General features: G+C 34.6%; 4 protein-coding genes across 6 annotated transcripts; 2 read left to right on the top strand and 2 right to left on the bottom strand.

The window, feature by feature from the left end:
• Positions 1 to 168: 168 nt before the first annotated feature.
• Positions 169 to 9,342, bottom strand: LOC111794552. Of its 3 annotated transcripts, XM_023676587.1 has the most exons (16): positions 9,193 to 9,342; positions 8,757 to 8,934; positions 8,577 to 8,628; positions 8,460 to 8,499; positions 7,668 to 7,721; positions 7,335 to 7,447; positions 7,184 to 7,250; positions 6,898 to 7,039; positions 6,583 to 6,643; positions 6,404 to 6,462; positions 2,664 to 2,768; positions 1,973 to 2,048; positions 1,500 to 1,612; positions 1,238 to 1,297; positions 865 to 992; positions 169 to 350 (listed from the first exon to the last, which is right to left on the bottom strand). In XM_023676587.1, exons 1-15 carry the CDS (start codon positions 9,278 to 9,280, stop codon positions 887 to 889), a joined length of 1,314 nt encoding a protein of 437 aa, XP_023532355.1. In that variant the 5' UTR covers positions 9,281 to 9,342; the 3' UTR covers positions 169 to 350; positions 865 to 886. The 3 variants fall into 3 exon arrangements, with proteins under 3 accessions (XP_023532355.1, XP_023532354.1, XP_023532353.1); XM_023676586.1 differs by lacking the exon at positions 169 to 350 and having other exon boundaries at positions 594 to 992; positions 6,898 to 7,036; positions 7,181 to 7,250; positions 9,193 to 9,341; XM_023676585.1 differs by lacking the exon at positions 169 to 350 and having other exon boundaries at positions 594 to 992; positions 9,193 to 9,341.
• Positions 9,343 to 10,134: 792 nt separating this feature from the next.
• LOC111795691 (autophagy-related protein 8f-like) lies at positions 10,135 to 12,720 on the top strand. The gene is made up of 6 exons (XM_023678246.1): positions 10,135 to 10,330; positions 10,776 to 10,817; positions 10,916 to 10,971; positions 11,401 to 11,453; positions 12,109 to 12,227; positions 12,483 to 12,720. Exons 2-6 carry the CDS (start codon positions 10,781 to 10,783, stop codon positions 12,572 to 12,574), a joined length of 357 nt encoding a protein of 118 aa, XP_023534014.1. The 5' UTR covers positions 10,135 to 10,330; positions 10,776 to 10,780; the 3' UTR covers positions 12,575 to 12,720.
• A 197-nt stretch (positions 12,721 to 12,917) lies between these two features.
• LOC111795690 (L-lactate dehydrogenase A-like) lies at positions 12,918 to 14,712 on the top strand. The gene is made up of 2 exons (XM_023678245.1): positions 12,918 to 13,760; positions 14,108 to 14,712. The coding sequence occupies exons 1-2, from the start codon at positions 13,152 to 13,154 to the stop codon at positions 14,549 to 14,551; spliced, it is 1,053 nt and encodes a 350-aa protein (XP_023534013.1). The 5' UTR covers positions 12,918 to 13,151; the 3' UTR covers positions 14,552 to 14,712.
• Positions 14,713 to 16,502: 1,790 nt separating this feature from the next.
• LOC111795657 (14 kDa proline-rich protein DC2.15-like) lies at positions 16,503 to 17,141 on the bottom strand. Its single transcript, XM_023678202.1, has one exon. It carries the CDS (start codon positions 17,098 to 17,100, stop codon positions 16,681 to 16,683), a length of 420 nt encoding a protein of 139 aa, XP_023533970.1. The 5' UTR covers positions 17,101 to 17,141; the 3' UTR covers positions 16,503 to 16,680.
• Between the last annotated feature and the right edge of the window lie 2,205 nt (positions 17,142 to 19,346).

Below are 19,346 nucleotides of genomic sequence, written 5' to 3'. Positions count from 1 at the left end.
TTCAACAAGATATTCTCAAGATTCAAATGTGTTAATTTTATGGATCTACATCAGCTATTGATTGATTGTGAGAACGTATAAAGCTCATGGAAATTTGGTTGTTAATCCTTGCAAATCATAAATTTGAAATCAAATCTAACTTACCTAATTTGAAGTTTATAGTATTGCATTTTCTCATATTCAACAGTTGGAAAGATGATTGATAGTGATTATCTACCATTTGATTATGTAGTTTGAACAAATAGCATTTTAGCCCATAGATGGATCGGTTCTGTAAAACTGTTATGAGACATCGAGCTTGGGCGTTTGACTGCGTTCTTTACAGGCACACGATGTGTTTTCGCACTGACCTGTAAAAACATTGATAAGGACCTGTAAAAACATTGATAAGTCATAATTTTCGACAAACTTGAATCCAATTCCACTTAGATGCATACCTCTGTACACGAATATGTAAAATCTTCAAGAACCCATTAATAGTCCGTATGTGTTCATGGTTTACGAATTATTGAAGACACATGAGGAGACCTTTAATAATAACTACTTGAACAAAAAATTGTAACGAAGATTATAACATTTGTCAAAGTTTAAGGTGCAAAATCGATACACCTTACCTTACCAAGTTCGAGGATAAAAATTGTTCTTTTTCCCCCTAATTTACATCATTCTAGGTAATAATTACTATTATAATTGTTGTACTTAAAATTTAATTTTAAGTACACGTTTCTTTCCAGACTATTCACATAAAAGATGGGGCTTGAAGGTAGGTAGATCTTTTAGCTTAAGTACAAAATTGGGATTTTCTTGCACTGAAACTAAGGGATATGAATATCTACGAGGAAAGGTAAAAAAAGGTACACGTACAGTTGCTTGAACTCTTGATGTCTCAAAAAATAAAGTCGCTAACGGAAGCAGACTTTTCACTTTTAGTGTTTCTATTGACGATATAGGCAGCGTCCTCTACATCTGCGTTGAAACAGTTCATGCGATGCCTAGCATTTCAGCAATACAATACAGAAGCCAAATTAGTAGAGCTATATCCAGAGGGATTTAATCCTATAAATTCAGAAACTTATGACTTTTGTTTTAATTATGAAGACAAGGGACAAGCATCTCGAGGCGGTTTGTAGAAAGTGATTGATTTGGACGAGACTGAGTAGGGAAGTGGAGAGGGCATGAAAAAGAAATGCCAAAGAAAATGATGCAGGACAAAGAAGGGAAATATTGGGATATTTACCACGCAAAGTGATCTTCGCAGCATATGGAACCCGATAAGATTGAAAGTCCAGCTCCGTTCCTGCATTTAGCAAATACAAAGTTCAAATACAATCAACAAGAAAGAAGAAACAAAAACAAAACGATATAGTTCTCATAGTAGGTTAAGTGTCATTTTCACATGAGAGTTTCACATAAAAAACTTGTTGTGACAAAGTACATCTTTCGAAGTGATCTCAACTTAAACTTGAGACATCTTAATTTATAATAAAATACATACTTACCAAGATGCAGTATACATATCATAGAACTTGTCAAAAGCTTTATCAAAACAGTAATGGCACACCAGAAGATCCTTGATGTCGGTCACCCTGCATGTTGATTTGCAGCATTTTACCTATGACGAAAATGATTTAGCATTACTTAAAATTGTCGATAAAATATCAGCTATGATAACATTTGGTGCATACATAATTGTAGCACACAGGTGTATCTACGTTTAAAATAGATTAACAGTCACCCAAAGCAGGAGAAAGAAACAATTCCCTTCACAACATGAGGAAAGTAGACAAGGTGAACTTTCATTAAAGGACAAGGTGAACTTATGCAGAAAAAATTTCTTCTAAAATGTACAGCTAAGTATTACCATTGGTTAATGATTTAACCTCATTAAAGGACAAGGTGAACTTATCAACAGAAAACTCTTACAACATTATACACAGAAAACACGGTAGATACTGACGCCTTATACACTTACAAGACGTTTGAGTTTATGCGAGTAATATAGTCCATGAGTTGGGTGTCTGCGGATATGCTCGTTTAAATGACCTGCACTGTAAACATAGAAGCTTCCAAATCACGTTCTGAGCGAAACACATACNGTTTAAATGACCTGCACTGTAAACATAGAAGCTTCCAAATCACTTTCTGAGCGAAACACATAATTGACACTAGTAAGAGACACCAGAACAAAAAAGTTGACCAGTCACTAAGACAAAATTATTCATCAATAACATACATTCCACAATAACATGATTCGTTATTGAGAAGAATTTCACTCTAACTACTAGGGCACTTTCTTTCTGAAGATTAGAAAAAAAAAATCAATATTATAGAAATGATTTTTTTCATATCATGATCATCCAATCCAACTTACATACAAAACATCGGTGATCAAAACCGTGAATAGATGACCAGAAATACCTTGCAATTATATGCACATGCAAATGGACCCACCCTGATTTAAACCTTAGATTTTTAATACATCCGATTCCCACTGACATACTTTATGATATTCATTATCTATTTGATATATTAGAATTCTTTCTCCAAATTTAAGTTCAGAACGTCAGTGGAGAAGAAAATAGCTAGACACGACTGAAAATTATCTATCTAAATATCCATCCTAAACATACAGACACAGTAAATAAATACATGAAAGTGCTTACTTGTCACAGTAAACAGTACTACAATCAAGGCATGTCGCCAAACTAAACGAACAGCTGCATTCGTTGCACAGTGCATTTGACAAATTCTTTCCTATCTGGTAACATCTGCAGACACAAAGCATTCCAATCACACCAATTTCACATTAGTACAACCTTTTCTTCTATATTATATGCAAAGTGAATGAGATTTCACATATACTTTACTAAACAATCCACACACACAATGTAAATCCATCCAATATTTCTATTAATCCATTCAAACGAAATTCTGCTTACAACTATATCTTACACTACATTTTAAACCTTGACTCTTTCCTACCTAACCCCTATTCTTTTGACTGATAGAATATACCTATCAAAAGTTCAAGAAAGTGGAAGTGATATTTATAATATAAATTCTGACTCAGTGGAAAAAATAGAACACATTTATTATTTCCTCTTTTAATATAAAGAATTTTTATTCTAGTTATAAAATAAACTTTAAAAAAAATGTAAAGATTTATAATCCCAGAAAAATAAAGATATAACATTTCAACATATAAAAAATGCAATTACATCAAATTATAGACATTTTCTAGCAGACGACAACTAGGGACTAGTAACAATGATAACTAGTAGAAACAGAAAACAAGGACAGTTAGCATCTTCCTGACCTTTTATATAGTCCAATGAGATCGTTAGGTACAGTATTGAAAGTCTTTTGTTGCATTACCTAGATAAACAAACAAGGACAAGTCATTGGCCAAGCATTACTAACTACCCAGGAAATTTAGGCCCCAAAAAGACTTGGAAACTCAATTATTCTTAGATGAGTTACAATATGATAACAAACCTGGTTACTGGTTCTCACCAAACAATCTCCAGCAAGGTGCCCCGGCTTTTGACATTTCCAGCTGTTTGGAAGTACAAGAAGTTAAGAGTGGCCATCCAAAAGAGCTAGAAAACTTTATCATGACTCCCCAAATTATATATATTTAGTTCTGTACTTACGTTTATTAGAAATAAAGCTCTTAACTATATGCAAAAAATAAGTGAAAAATTATACCAAATATCAAAAACATTCGTGTCAATTTCCTCTTACAATAATATTGATAGTGCAAGTGCTAAATGATGATCATACTTATCAAAGCTATGGCAGAGAATTTACCATTCATAAGTACAAAGATTGGATTTTGTTTTGGACCAGCGATGGTTCTTATAATCCCAGGTGTCCTCCCCAAACTCTGGGGATGGAAGGATATACTTGGTTTCTGGTAATGCAACATCTTTCATTTCACAATTTGAGGACTCCTGTAAAAAAAGAAAAAAAAGTGTCAGAATCATTAGACATAACACTATCGTTTAACATCACAAATAAAGGTGGGCAAAAATACCTCACTCCTTTTAAGAATTTCCAAAAGCTTAAATTTGCACTCCATGCTGCAGATGTCATCATTGGTCTATCAAAATGATCGTGCATAATGGCTTAGGATGGGTCAAATCAATAGTGAGCGAAAGCATTGAATCAATTGTTCACATCTTACTTCATTGCATATGTATTCTCCATATCTACCACATACTACACAAACAGGTTCTCCCGCAATGGCAAAACGTTGCTCAGTTTTTCCCTCAACTTCCTCAAACTCATTCAAGAGACCTAAGAACGACTGGATTAGATTCCAAATGCAATGACTTACTAGTTCAGCTGTCATGCAAATTTAGGTGTATTAAAGATGAACTTTGGGAAACTAAATGAATTAAAAATTAAGACTGGAAATGTATTGATGTTAAGCCACTGAGCTAGTCACCGTGACAATAATAACCTATACAACCCCAGATCAATTACTTAAAAGAGATAGTTGAGTCCAAGAACAAACTGGAATTTTGATGATCTGGCTTTACTGCAGTTTCCGAAGATGTGCTCTCATCACCTAATGAACATGTAAATGAGATAAGATTAAATTGTGGGCAATAAATCAACATAAATGTCAGTTTCACATAAAGTTGGTAACGACAATTTTCCTTCCAAAAAGGTTAGAAAGTAGACCACATTGAGATTTGAAAACAAAATTTGTTCCCATCATACCTATTACATGAAGCACGAAGAGAAAATTGGAAAGCAATATTTGAAAGCGGTACCAGCTCTACATCTTTCTTTCAAATAATAGAGATTAATAGTCCAGCATATCAGAAAATAATGAGTTTAATAGTTCAAACAAGAAACATTATCAAACAAACATTACCGTATGGCTATAATAATAAAAGAAAGAAATATGAGTATTCAAATTTAGGATTCACATAACGTCAATCCTTTGATGAATTTGATCTATCAGAATGAGAAGTACAATCTTTCATGAGAATGTGTATCCATGGGTAAGAAATTTTTTGAAACATCAAACAGATCTGGTGACAATGATAGATGTTACTTTTGATGTAAGATGGAAGCATGGCCATTTGAAAATCATCAATAACAGGAAAGAATTAAACGTTATGTGGCTCCATTAATGCTACAACTTTCTCGAAAAATACGTAGACAACATCAAATAGTTGAAGCTTGATAGCCCGAGTAACAAACCCCAGTAATCTTAATACAACCTATGATCGAGTAAAGAACTAGCAATATAATGCAAAAGAAGCAGAACTAACACCAAAATGCCAAAGAAGCTTACTTTCATATCCTACCAAGTTCAAGCCGAAGCTGGAAGTTCCCTGCCACAGAAACAAAAATTTCAAGCGACATTCAAAGGTAAGTTCTCAATGAACTGAAACCCAAAACACTCAATTACCAAAACATCTTCCGTAAGCGTCTCATAAGGTTGAGGTCTATTAGCTTCTTTCCTATCATCATTTGAAAAAATCAAAATTACGTTTCAATAGCATGACTACACAACACCAATAAATTATCTGCAAGAAAAACTCTCGTGCCTTGAAAAAATAGAAATCACGGATTAAACATTTGAGGTTACCTTCTCTTTTCAATATAATCTTGATGAGACATAGGCCCGTCACTGCTTCCAACATCATATTTCGGATTACCTGATAATTCTGGCTCCCGGCGGAGGCGTTTGCGGTTCTCATTCTTCTTCGCGACAGGAGGTGGTTGATCATCGGTCGGAGGAGCATTGCCGATAGCAATATTATATGCTAAATTGAAAAACAGAACAACCTAAGCAATCTGAGTAACATAAGCAATCACGACAATCAAAGAAGAAACCAACAGATTAAGCTGTTCCAAATTCTCTAATCTAATTGCTTTAAGACTAGAGNTTCTATATTATATGCAAAGTGAATGAGATTTCACATATACTTTACTAAACAATCCACACACACAATGTAAATCCATCCAATATTTCTATTAATCCATTCAAACGAAATTCTGCTTACAACTATATCTTACACTACATTTTAAACCTTGACTCTTTCCTACCTAACCCCTATTCTTTTGACTGATAGAATATACCTATCAAAAGTTCAAGAAAGTGGAAGTGATATTTATAATATAAATTCTGACTCAGTGGAAAAAATAGAACACATTTATTATTTCCTCTTTTAATATAAAGAATTTTTATTCTAGTTATAAAATAAACTTTAAAAAAAATGTAAAGATTTATAATCCCAGAAAAATAAAGATATAACATTTCAACATATAAAAAATGCAATTACATCAAATTATAGACATTTTCTAGCAGACGACAACTAGGGACTAGTAACAATGATAACTAGTAGAAACAGAAAACAAGGACAGTTAGCATCTTCCTGACCTTTTATATAGTCCAATGAGATCGTTAGGTACAGTATTGAAAGTCTTTTGTTGCATTACCTAGATAAACAAACAAGGACAAGTCATTGGCCAAGCATTACTAACTACCCAGGAAATTTAGGCCCCAAAAAGACTTGGAAACTCAATTATTCTTAGATGAGTTACAATATGATAACAAACCTGGTTACTGGTTCTCACCAAACAATCTCCAGCAAGGTGCCCCGGCTTTTGACATTTCCAGCTGTTTGGAAGTACAAGAAGTTAAGAGTGGCCATCCAAAAGAGCTAGAAAACTTTATCATGACTCCCCAAATTATATATATTTAGTTCTGTACTTACGTTTATTAGAAATAAAGCTCTTAACTATATGCAAAAAATAAGTGAAAAATTATACCAAATATCAAAAACATTCGTGTCAATTTCCTCTTACAATAATATTGATAGTGCAAGTGCTAAATGATGATCATACTTATCAAAGCTATGGCAGAGAATTTACCATTCATAAGTACAAAGATTGGATTTTGTTTTGGACCAGCGATGGTTCTTATAATCCCAGGTGTCCTCCCCAAACTCTGGGGATGGAAGGATATACTTGGTTTCTGGTAATGCAACATCTTTCACTTCACAATTTGAGGAGNGATGGAAGGATATACTTGGTTTCTGGTAATGCAACATCTTTCATTTCACAATTTGAGGACTCCTGTAAAAAAAGAAAAAAAAGTGTCAGAATCATTAGACATAACACTATCGTTTAACATCACAAATAAAGGTGGGCAAAAATACCTCACTCCTTTTAAGAATTTCCAAAAGCTTAAATTTGCACTCCATGCTGCAGATGTCATCATTGGTCTATCAAAATGATCGTGCATAATGGCTTAGGATGGGTCAAATCAATAGTGAGCGAAAGCATTGAATCAATTGTTCACATCTTACTTCATTGCATATGTATTCTCCATATCTACCACATACTACACAAACAGGTTCTCCCGCAATGGCAAAACGTTGCTCAGTTTTTCCCTCAACTTCCTCAAACTCATTCAAGAGACCTAAGAACGACTGGATTAGATTCCAAATGCAATGACTTACTAGTTCAGCTGTCATGCAAATTTAGGTGTATTAAAGATGAACTTTGGGAAACTAAATGAATTAAAAATTAAGACTGGAAATGTATTGATGTTAAGCCACTGAGCTAGTCACCGTGACAATAATAACCTATACAACCCCAGATCAATTACTTAAAAGAGATAGTTGAGTCCAAGAACAAACTGGAATTTTGATGATCTGGCTTTACTGCAGTTTCCGAAGATGTGCTCTCATCACCTAATGAACATGTAAATGAGATAAGATTAAATTGTGGGCAATAAATCAACATAAATGTCAGTTTCACATAAAGTTGGTAACGACAATTTTCCTTCCAAAAAGGTTAGAAAGTAGACCACATTGAGATTTGAAAACAAAATTTGTTCCCATCATACCTATTACATGAAGCACGAAGAGAAAATTGGAAAGCAATATTTGAAAGCGGTACCAGCTCTACATCTTTCTTTCAAATAATAGAGATTAATAGTCCAGCATATCAGAAAATAATGAGTTTAATAGTTCAAACAAGAAACATTATCAAACAAACATTACCGTATGGCTATAATAATAAAAGAAAGAAATATGAGTATTCAAATTTAGGATTCACATAACGTCAATCCTTTGATGAATTTGATCTATCAGAATGAGAAGTACAATCTTTCATGAGAATGTGTATCCATGGGTAAGAAATTTTTTGAAACATCAAACAGATCTGGTGACAATGATAGATGTTACTTTTGATGTAAGATGGAAGCATGGCCATTTGAAAATCATCAATAACAGGAAAGAATTAAACGTTATGTGGCTCCATTAATGCTACAACTTTCTCGAAAAATACGTAGACAACATCAAATAGTTGAAGCTTGATAGCCCGAGTAACAAACCCCAGTAATCTTAATACAACCTATGATCGAGTAAAGAACTAGCAATATAATGCAAAAGAAGCAGAACTAACACCAAAATGCCAAAGAAGCTTACTTTCATATCCTACCAAGTTCAAGCCGAAGCTGGAAGTTCCCTGCCACAGAAACAAAAATTTCAAGCGACATTCAAAGGTAAGTTCTCAATGAACTGAAACCCAAAACACTCAATTACCAAAACATCTTCCGTAAGCGTCTCATAAGGTTGAGGTCTATTAGCTTCTTTCCTATCATCATTTGAAAAAATCAAAATTACGTTTCAATAGCATGACTACACAACACCAATAAATTATCTGCAAGAAAAACTCTCGTGCCTTGAAAAAATAGAAATCACGGATTAAACATTTGAGGTTACCTTCTCTTTTCAATATAATCTTGATGAGACATAGGCCCGTCACTGCTTCCAACATCATATTTCGGATTACCTGATAATTCTGGCTCCCGGCGGAGGCGTTTGCGGTTCTCATTCTTCTTCGCGACAGGAGGTGGTTGATCATCGGTCGGAGGAGCATTGCCGATAGCAATATTATATGCTAAATTGAAAAACAGAACAACCTAAGCAATCTGAGTAACATAAGCAATCACGACAATCAAAGAAGAAACCAACAGATTAAGCTGTTCCAAATTCTCTAATCTAATTGCTTTAAGACTAGAGCTGGAGAAACAGAACTCCCAATCGAATGAGAGAAGTAGCTTCAGGAGCCAAATTACTGAATGTGATACTCGTTTCTGCTTTCGTCGACAATCAAACAAGAGTCGGAGGAGAAAACAAGATGAATTAGAATAGTTACCTCTTAGGTTTTGAAGAGCGGAGGAGAGATTCAAGTCCTTCTTGTAGGAGATGGAAGGATTCTTGTAGAAATTTGTTCTACTGCCCATTTTTTTTTTCCCTCGTTTTCGCGGTGCTCCGATTTCAGCCCTTTCAGAACAAACTCCCGTCTCCCGTAAACCGTAAATCTTATGACGATGGAGGGAGAATTCGCACGTGACAAACATTTGATTTAATCACAAAAATAATTAAATCTTTAGCTAAATTTTATAGATAAAAACAAAATTTTAAATTTAAAAACTTAGGTAAAAAATAAATAACACGATCGGCTTTTATTACATTATTTAGAAAATAGAAAAATAGTTTATTTATTATCTTTTACAAATTTTATTGAATTAGTTTGAAATAATTAATTTTTGAAAATATGTCGCTTTTTGCTAAAATTCTTTTAGATAGTCAACGAGATTTTATCAAATTCGAACTTTAAAAAATTATATAATATTCCCCTATTTATAATTTTAACATTATTTTCTCAATTAACTAATATTTATTATTATTATTATTATTATTATTTTGGAAGAATAAAATATAAAAAAAAAGTCTTCTCCTTTAACTATTTTATTAATGTTGACTTCATTACATTTTAAATTTTAAAATTCCAAATATGTGACAATTAGTAAAAAAAAAAACATTAAAAAGTATTTTTATTTATTGTTACCAAACTTTATTTTTCATACCAATATTTATTCGCATAATTATAAATATTGTGCAATATTTATTTTTCACCATTTATAGACTATGAATGATCAAATCACAATTAATTTACATTTATATTCGACAGAGAGCGTGTGAGCGACTGCCCTGAAAATTTGCTAAATAATATCTGTATTAATTGTTTTAATTTGATCATTAATATATTAAATTATGATTAATAGTTGAATATCACAATCGGATGAAGGCTTTTAAAAATATGAAACATTTATTGAACACCGAAGCAACGCCACGGTGAAGGCTTCTCTCTCCCTCTCTTTTTATCTGTTATTCACTCCAATCTCCATTCCCAAAATTCTCGCCCAGAAACCATTTCCGAGATATTCGGCTCCGTTTCTAACTCTCACCTGGCTTCGCTCATCGATTAATTTTGCTCAACTCCCTTCTAGGTTTGTTCTTTTCCCCTTGATGATCGTTGGTTATGTTCGTTAGTTCTTCTCTTAATTCCATGGTTACTTGACAATCTGCCGAGTTTCTATTTCGTTATTCGTTGATTGAATGTTTGAATCCGACTCCTTGAGTTTAATTTCGTGTTATTGGTTTCTTTTTCTCGTTGTTTGTTGATCGGGAGAGTTGTAAAAGTTTGTTGGGCTGTCGAATTTAGCGGAGTAGTGAAATTCTTGGTGGTTTTAACTTAAATTGTTGAGGCTATTTTGTCTGTCACGATTATGTTTATCGCATTAACAGTGCGAGTTTTTAGCTTGTTATTGTTGGGGATTGTTTGTAATGTTCATATTTTTTGCCTTGCTTGCTGCTTTTCCAAGATTTTCATAAATTCTGTGGTTGCTTCTTGTAAAATTAAACGAGTCTGACTTTCGTGGATTGTAATTTCAGGACTGATGGCTAAGAGCTACTTCAAGCAAGAGAATGATCTTGGTAGTCTTCAATAATATGCTTTTCTTTTTCCCTAGAGATTTAATCAAATCCATTTTGTAAGACAAGAACTTATTCCATTTCCTTGTTTGTTTTACCAGAAAAAAGAAAAGCTGAGGCTGCAAGGATTAGGGAGAAATACACCGATAGAATTCCAGTAAGAAATGATTTTATTTTAGAACCTTCATTTGATTGGCTATTGGCTATCACCGTCAACTTGATGTTCAGATATTGTTTTGTCAAAGCTTTGATGTTCTTTATTAAACTTCTCATTCTCAAGTACTCAAATTTGTTCTGATTCTTTAACTATCATCTGGTGTCCGCATCCTTTTTCTGTCTGTCATTTGGCAAGGAAACAATCAGTTATTGATAATGTTCTTTGATTTCTTCCCCAAAACCTGGGTACTGGACGCGTTCAATTGTAATGTTACCGGTTTGGCAATGGGTTGTTTATAGTGTTAATAAGCAGAGGGAAGTGTGTTTTAAGAACGAAATGTTTCAAAATAAAGGAAGTTCATCTGTTATATTTTGTTTGAACATTCTATCGGTTACTGCTTGTTCATAATTTTTGTTTTATGGTTTCAAGGTTATTGTGGAGAAGGCAGAGAATAGTGACATCCCCAGCATTGATAAGAAGAAGTAAGAATCACCAACAATATTATACATTTGTTACATTTCTTTATCTCGGTCATCTGTTGCATTTATCTTTCTTTTATATTATATCAAAGGCGAAGTTAATTTTGAAAAGATACCTTCTGGTACAGTATTCTGTGTCTATTTCTCTTCATCGAAGAAAGTGTTATATAGCTATTGTTAGCTGATGAACTTGAACTTTCTTGCTTCTGTTTTGGAACTTTTGTTCAATGACTACATTTTAAGTTAATTTTCTCTTTTTGATTTGATGGTTGATGAGCTGAATATACACACACATATACATGTTAGGAATCAACCTTCGTAATGGTATGATATTGTCCACTTTGAGCATAAGCTCTCATGACTTTGCTTTTGGCTTCCCAAAAAGGCCTCATACGAATGGAGATGTATTCCTTACTTATAGACTCATGATCAACCCCTTAATTAGCCCATGTGAGACTACTCTCCCAACAATCCTCAACAATGCATAGGGGCTTTATTTACTTTTTAAAATTGTGTGTTCGTTCTTTCTCGTAGCTTTGTTTGTTGTCAATTCCTTTATGCATATGAATCATCAAGGAGAGAACGGAAAATTGGCAGTTCACAATGCCTTCTACTTCTTTCTCTTTCTGGGGCTAAGACTTTGACCCAATGACTGCAGGTACCTAGTTCCAGCGGACCTTACCGTGGGACAGTTTGTTTATGTCATCCGTAAAAGAATCAAATTGAGCCCAGAGAAAGCAATATTTATATTTGTGGACAACGTCCTCCCTCCTACAGGTACACCCTTTTTGTCTATAATGTATGTAGGACATGTTTAGGACCAGTTTTGAAAATGAAAGTCCATCTCATAAACAAGTTCGTTTAAGAGATTTCGAAAATTATTAGTAAAGTTTTGTGGACAACGTCTTATGATTATATCGGTTTTTGCAACCAAAGCTTAAAACACAAGTATGAAACGCAAGAATCAAGATCTTTAGAACTTGTTATTATCCAACTTTGCCAAGCAAATCATTCCTTTTTTTCCATCTTAAGGAGCAATCATGTCTGCAATATATGAAGAGAAGAAGGACGAAGATGGATTTCTGTATGTAAGTTACAGTGGAGAAAACACATTTGGGTGGTAGAGACCTGATTGCTCTCATTCTTCTTCTGTTCTCTCTGCCTCTTCCATTTCCTGCTTGTTCTTCCAGTTCAAGGATTCTGGCAAGTGATATCATGTACAGCTCTACATAATGAATAAAAATTTCTGCTTCAAATATTGGCTTTGTAACTCCGTTTCCCCTTCTTTTTTTTTTTAATGTGGGGGTGTTTCTTCTCTTAAAATTAATAAATATAATAAAATGGTTGAAAATATTTTATCTGTATGAAATTGTGATAAGATTTATGGTCACCGCCATTGGTATGTTTAAATTATTGAATCCAAGAAAAGGTGGATGGAAAATTTACTAAAAATAATGAGTGCGACCCACACCAGGAGCCAATCTAATGAATCAAAAGTGAAACCACCAACTCCAAAAGAATATTTTGATAGAGCGTTGAAAAATCTGGGAGAGACTGTTCTTCAACTTTCCCAAACGTTGATTCTTCTTCTTCGTTTTCTTGTTCTTCTTCTTCATCGCCTTTACGCAATCGCCCACTTCAGATTCGCCAACTTCTCTGCAACAGTAGCACCGCCAATCACAGTCCCCATACCTTTTCACAATGCAGAAGAGTCCGTCAGCATCCGCCTTAGGTCCCGGCGGCCTCGACCTTTCACAGGCCTTCTTCAAGCCCATCCCTGACGCCTCTCCTCCGTCGACCTCCAAGGGCAACACTAAAATCTCTGTTATTGGCGCTGGTAACGTCGGCATGGCCATCGCTCAGACCATCCTCACTCAAGATTTGGCCGATGAACTCGTCCTCGTCGACGCCAAGCCTGACAAGCTCCGCGGCGAAATGCTCGACCTCCAACACGCCGCCGCCTTCCTCCCCCGCACCAAAATCAACGCCTCCACCGACTACTCTATCACCGCTGGATCCGATCTTTGCATTGTCACAGCCGGCGCTCGTCAGATCGCCGGCGAATCTAGGTTGAATCTCCTGCAGAGGAACGTTGCTCTATTTCAGAAAATAGTTCCGCCGCTTGTTCAGTACTCTCCCGATACGATATTGTTGGTCGTTTCGAATCCGGTGGATGTTTTGACCTATGTTGCTTGGAAGCTCTCTGGTTTTCCCTCGAATCGAGTTATTGGATCAGGAACGAATCTGGACTCGTCTAGGTTTAGGTTTCTCATTGCCGATCATCTCGACGTCAACGCTCAGGATGTTCAGGTCAGTTCTCCGATCAACATTTCTTCAACCTTTTTGAATCGATTAGTGCCTTATTGTTGGTTTGCTGTTGTCGAAGTAGTTTTGATTTTATCGTTTTCGGTCGATTGATGTAAAACATGACTGGTAGTAAGCTTGACACTGAAGAAATCCGTGGGAGAAGTTGAGGAAAATGAATTCGATGATTCTAAAAACTTCCATGAAATTTGGAAAGTGAAATTCCTAATTTCTGGCAACTCACGCTCCATAATTGAAAAACCTTTAATTGAAACAGTAGATGAATTTCTACAAACTAGCATTGATATTTAGATCATGAAGCTAAAAAAAAGGGATCTCATATATGTTTGAAGGCATACATAGTGGGGGAGCACGGCGACAGCTCAGTGGCGCTATGGTCAAGCATAAGCGTGGGCGGGGTGCCAATACTAAGCTTTCTAAAGAGCCAACAAATTGCGTACGAGAAGGAAACATTAGAGAACATCCACAAAGAGGTGATAGGGGGGGCGTATGAAGTAATACGCCTAAAGGGCTACACATCATGGGCGATCGGGTACTCGGTGGCAAGCCTTGCCCGATCGCTCCTTCGAGACCAGCAGAGGATCCACCCTGTATCTGTCCTCGCAAAAGGGTTCTACGGCATTGATGGTGGCGACCTGTTCCTCAGCCTGCCCGCACGGCTAGGGCGAGGTGGAGTATTGGGGATTACCAATGTGCATCTAACCACGGAGGAGATGCGGCGGCTGCAGGACTCGGCCAACACCATCTTGCAGGTGCAATCGGAGTTGGGGATTTGAAAACTTCAGCACTTGGTAACCATGGATGATGATATGAATGTTTTTTATGATATATTTTGATGGGTTGTTGTGATGATATGAATGTATTTTGATGATATATTTTGATGGGTTGTTGTGCTAACCATGGATTATGAACGTGTAGGTCATTATATAGATTTTAATTATTATTATTTTTTACTTTAATAAAATTTCAAAAATAAAACCCTACTTCATATATTAGTATGATATATTCTCACATGACATGGTGTCAGGTTTCTCAGCTTATACCCATTCAAACATTCATTTTCAAATCTAGGGTTCAAATTAATTAGGACAACTTACTTAAAAGTTACAGAAATATCATATTAATACTTTTATTTTTGGATTCCAAGAAAATTGAAAAAAAAAAATTTTTAAATATTGGAAACAAACTGTGTAGTCACATGCAATAAGCTAGTGGGATATAAAATTGTCTTTTTGACTTCTATTCATTTAAGTATTAGTTGTAAGTATTAGTTCTACCTATATTGAATTTTTTAGGCATGCATTATTATTATTATACATATGTATCGACTTCATAAATACTCAAACTTGCAAATCTAATGTCGAAAATGGAGTGGGCATTTTGATTCAAGGTTGAACGGGCTACGGGTCACAATCCAAATGTTGAACTCACTTGTTGTGGGCTGTGATGGCTAGTATGAAGTGGGTTGTGCTACCGTGTTTGTAAAGACTAAATTCTAACTTTCTCGAATGACATTTAAATTTTAATTCTTTTTAATCTCACTTAGACTAAATTTGCCATCTAACTTTTTTTTTTTTTTACAACCTCGATTATTGTGTATTTTTACATCAACGAATTTATGATATTATCAAAGCATTTGTTTTTGTGCTTATTCAATACCTTGACCTAACTTAAATATATATCAAGTTCCCACAAAAAAAGTCGGTGGGATTTTTAATTAAAGTTTTTATTTTTTGCTTAAATTTATTATTAGGTTTCGTATATCCTCAACTTTCCCTTTTTCATATAAAAATAATTTTAAAATCGATTGAAAATAAATAAATTAAAATTTATCATTTAAAAGAAATAATCATAAATGTGAAATGCAAATGAATGAAGTCAAATATGAACAAACAGATTGCTGAGTGCGATCCACACAGATCAAATGGAAAAAATAAAATAATAATAAAAAGCCAAAACAAGTTCACGGGTAATCCTGATTTGATACATTTAATATATGTGGTCATATGATTGATTACCTATTAAATTAAACCTCCCAATTCATCCCACCTATACCTTATTTAATATCGAACAAATCATCGTTAGTAAATATTGTCTATTTTGACTCGTTAAGTACAGTAGATTGTGAGATCACACATCAGCTGGATAAGTGAACGAAACATTTTTTAGAATTGTGAGATTAGTGTGCTAGCAGAACGCTAGGCTCAAAGAGGATGTAGTTTAAATCCGTTACGTATCACCGTCTTCCTCGTAATTTTAAAATCTCATTTTTAATAAATCTTAAAATTGCTCTATAAATTTAGTCCCAAGAATCTTTTAAAAGTATCCATTAATGAATCAGTTCAAAAAAAAAAAAAATTGAATGTCTGACAAAATTATGATCCTGGATGTCTGTGTACATCACACACCTGCATGCATGCAGACCAAGGCATCGCCCATGCCCTCCATCACAAAACTACACGTCGGTCTGTCAGTTGTCGACATGTCAGAAACCTACTTATTTATTTTACACATTATTATTATTATTTTAACTATTCACCTACACTTCCTTTCACTCTGGTAAAGAAGTAAAAGACAAAGTTGACAGTAATTAATGAATGGATTCGTTTTTCATCCTCTATTTTCAAATGGGTTCTAAATGCTTACTATAATTAATCTTAGCTTAACACAAATCAATGCCTTAATTAACAATATTAGTGATTCAGAAACCCTAATCTCAAGAAAAAGAAAATGAGATAGATCGTTTAATTTCAAATATTGAAAATTACAACCACCAATAACCAAAATAACCAAATTAAACAACCAATAATAATTTGTAATAAATTTTAAAACATGCAACGAAGCTTCAAAAGACACACACAGTGATAGATAATTTCACGAAGAACACTAATGGGACTGATGAAGATCAGCACTGGAATCCCTTGGGGACGTTCTTGCTGCACACATTAAGGAGCAGGCTGAGGGAGACAGGGATGTTAAGGTTGATACCCAAAACGCTAGCCTTAATAGCAGTGCAAAGGCAGACAGCAGCTTCGAGGTCAGCAAGGCCTTCAATGAGGGTGCAGCATGGGGTCACAGGGGGTTTGCCGAGGTTAACGTCGACGAGGCCACCCAGTAACTTGGCGCATACGCCGAGTTTGAGGGTGTCCCTTGGGCACTTTCCATAGCTGGAGGAAGGGCTGGGCTTTGTGGTGGGAGGGCATGGCTTGGGCTTGGGAGGGACAGGGGCAGGGACATAGCAGTTGCTGCAGGCTGAGACAAGGGAGAAGAAGAGGAGGTTGAGGGAGAGGAGGAAGGCAAGGGAGGCTGTAGCTTTGGAAGCCATTTGGGTGTTTATTTGTGTGTGTTGAAGGGGTTTGGTGGTGGTGGTGGGAGAATGGGAAGGGGTTGGGTGGGGGTTTTATAGGGTTGAGAGAAGGAATAATATGAATCAATGACCCATGTGTGGCCTCTTGGGATTTTAGCTGGCAGCTTTGAAGATGCTTGGAAGTTTTAGGCAATGTTTTTGGAGCTTTTTCAATAACATGGGAATGCAAAAAAAAAACCCTTACCATTTCTTTTTGTTTTGTAGTCACAATTGCAAATAGGAACGAAACATTCTTTAAAAAGACGTGGAAATCTCTCCTTTATAATAAGCTTAGACCGTTACAAATTGTATAAGAACCTGACACCGTGCAATGTGTTAGTAAGGATGATGGACTTTTCCCTCTAACAAACCAAAATGGATAATATTTGCTAGCGGTGGGCTTGAAGGGTTATAAATGGTATCAAAGCTCCATCCCGAGTGATGTGCCAACAAGGACGTTAGACCTCAAGAGTGAATTATGAGATCCTACCTTCGTAAAAAAACAAATAAATATAGACATAATTTAATATTACAAGTTTGAGAGTCACATAAATTTTTAATTGGAAGGGAAGCCCTTCCCGTGAACCAATGAATAATTATGTTGGAGAAACATATACATCATAATTTGCCAGGTAGATTTGGGAAGAATTAACTTAATATTCCAAATTAGACATTATATTAATTAAATTACAAGAAGTAAATATAATATGTTTTTCATAATTATTACTATATTTGAAAATAATTATGAAAAATGAATACGTGACTCGGTACTATTTTTCTTAATTAAAAGACAAAATACCATAATTGTTATGAAGTTAAGATCGGTAATTAGGTAGTTATTATTAATATTAATAAATCATTAAAAGTATAGCATGTGACATGTGAGAAGAAATTATGAGGTAGAACAATAATTAACAATGCACGTGGCGGTATTAGACACGTAATGTAGCATCCAAAGATTCCCAAAAATTAAAACCACGTCGTTTTAATAAAATTTGTCGGGGACCCGCCAGTTGTTTTTGTCAATGGCCGCCTAAGATTATTATTATTATTATTTCTAATTATCTAAATACCTCTGTTATTATTTATTTTACAACATTTATAACTACCTATTTTAATTTCCAAAATTAATGTTAATTTGAATATTATTATTTGGCTAAATCTTTTGTATTGTGAATATTACATTCATTTAATTATTTATGTAAAAATGATTTTAGCTATTTCAACTGAAATAAATAAATAAAAATTTATGACGTCACGACCGGTACGAAGATTCTCGGGCCGAAGAGTGAAACGAGCTAAGGAAGAAGAGGGATGACTCAAATGTGTTGGGCCGATGAAGCTGAAACTGTTGGGCCGAACTTACTCCACCTTGTTATAGTTTCGGCCCAATTGTAAACCCAGTTCAATTCTCATTTGGGCTCGAGACGGGCTAAAACGATAATAAATTTTTTACATAAATGTTATTTTTAATTCACCGACTCACTTTAAATTTAAAAATTATAAATACATTAGAAATCTATTAGATATAAAATTAAAAATTTATAAATTAAATAGGCACACATTTAAATTTTTTAAAAATATTTCTCTTTTGTGACACCGGAGTAAATAAGGGTATACGAATGAATTGGGATGATATCGAGATGATCTCATATAACCCTAAACCTAAATCTCGAGGCTATAGAAAAGAATAAAATAATAATAATAAATAAGTCAGGTGACCCTAAACCGTAGGGCTTATCCAACTCCTTAATTGACTTGCCCATTTCCAGCACATCTTGAAATCATGTATAGGCATTACTCCTTATCCCTCCTCCAAACTCTTATTAGGAACTCAATTATTAATTAATCATATTAATGCACTAATTAATCTTCAATCATTGCAAATTTTTTATTTACAAATCCTCTTTTTTTCCATTTGAATTGAATACATTACCTTATAACCATCTTTAATAACATCATTTTTCTAATTAAGTTTCTTCTTCTACATAGTTTTATTAATTTAGTGTTATTTTGACTTCCCATCACAATTTTTAATCATTAGTAGTAACAATGTCGTCATCATCATGTTAATAGCAATTAAAAGGAATGATATCGAAATTGGATAAATAGAATATCAAGAGCCAAATCCAACTTATTATCATTGGCCTTTCAAATAGGTTTAATTTATACGTATGTTGTAAAGAAAGTGTGAGATCCCACATCGGTGGAAGAGGGAAACAAAA

The sequence above is a fragment of the Cucurbita pepo genome, chromosome LG05 (genome assembly GCF_002806865.2).
Source record: "Cucurbita pepo subsp. pepo cultivar mu-cu-16 chromosome LG05, ASM280686v2, whole genome shotgun sequence".
Classification (NCBI taxonomy): Eukaryota; Viridiplantae; Streptophyta; class Magnoliopsida; order Cucurbitales; family Cucurbitaceae; genus Cucurbita; species Cucurbita pepo.
This window is presented reverse-complemented; position numbering and strand designations above follow the sequence as displayed.

Coding starts and splice junctions, on each gene's coding strand:
- LOC111795691 (XM_023678246.1), top strand. CDS start 10,781: ATGGCTAAGAGCTACTTCAAGCAAGAGAATGATCTTG. Junction 11,454..12,108: donor CCCAGCATTGATAAGAAGAA/GTAAGAATCACC, acceptor CAATGACTGCAG/GTACCTAGTTCCAGCGGACC. Junction 12,228..12,482: donor CAACGTCCTCCCTCCTACAG/GTACACCCTTTT, acceptor TTCCATCTTAAG/GAGCAATCATGTCTGCAATA.
- LOC111795690 (XM_023678245.1), top strand. CDS start 13,152: ATGCAGAAGAGTCCGTCAGCATCCGCCTTAGGTCCCGGCGGCCTCGAC. Junction 13,761..14,107: donor TCAACGCTCAGGATGTTCAG/GTCAGTTCTCCG, acceptor ATATGTTTGAAG/GCATACATAGTGGGGGAGCA.
- LOC111795657 (XM_023678202.1), bottom strand. CDS start 17,100: ATGGCTTCCAAAGCTACAGCCTCCCTTGCCTTCCTCCTCTCCCTCAAC.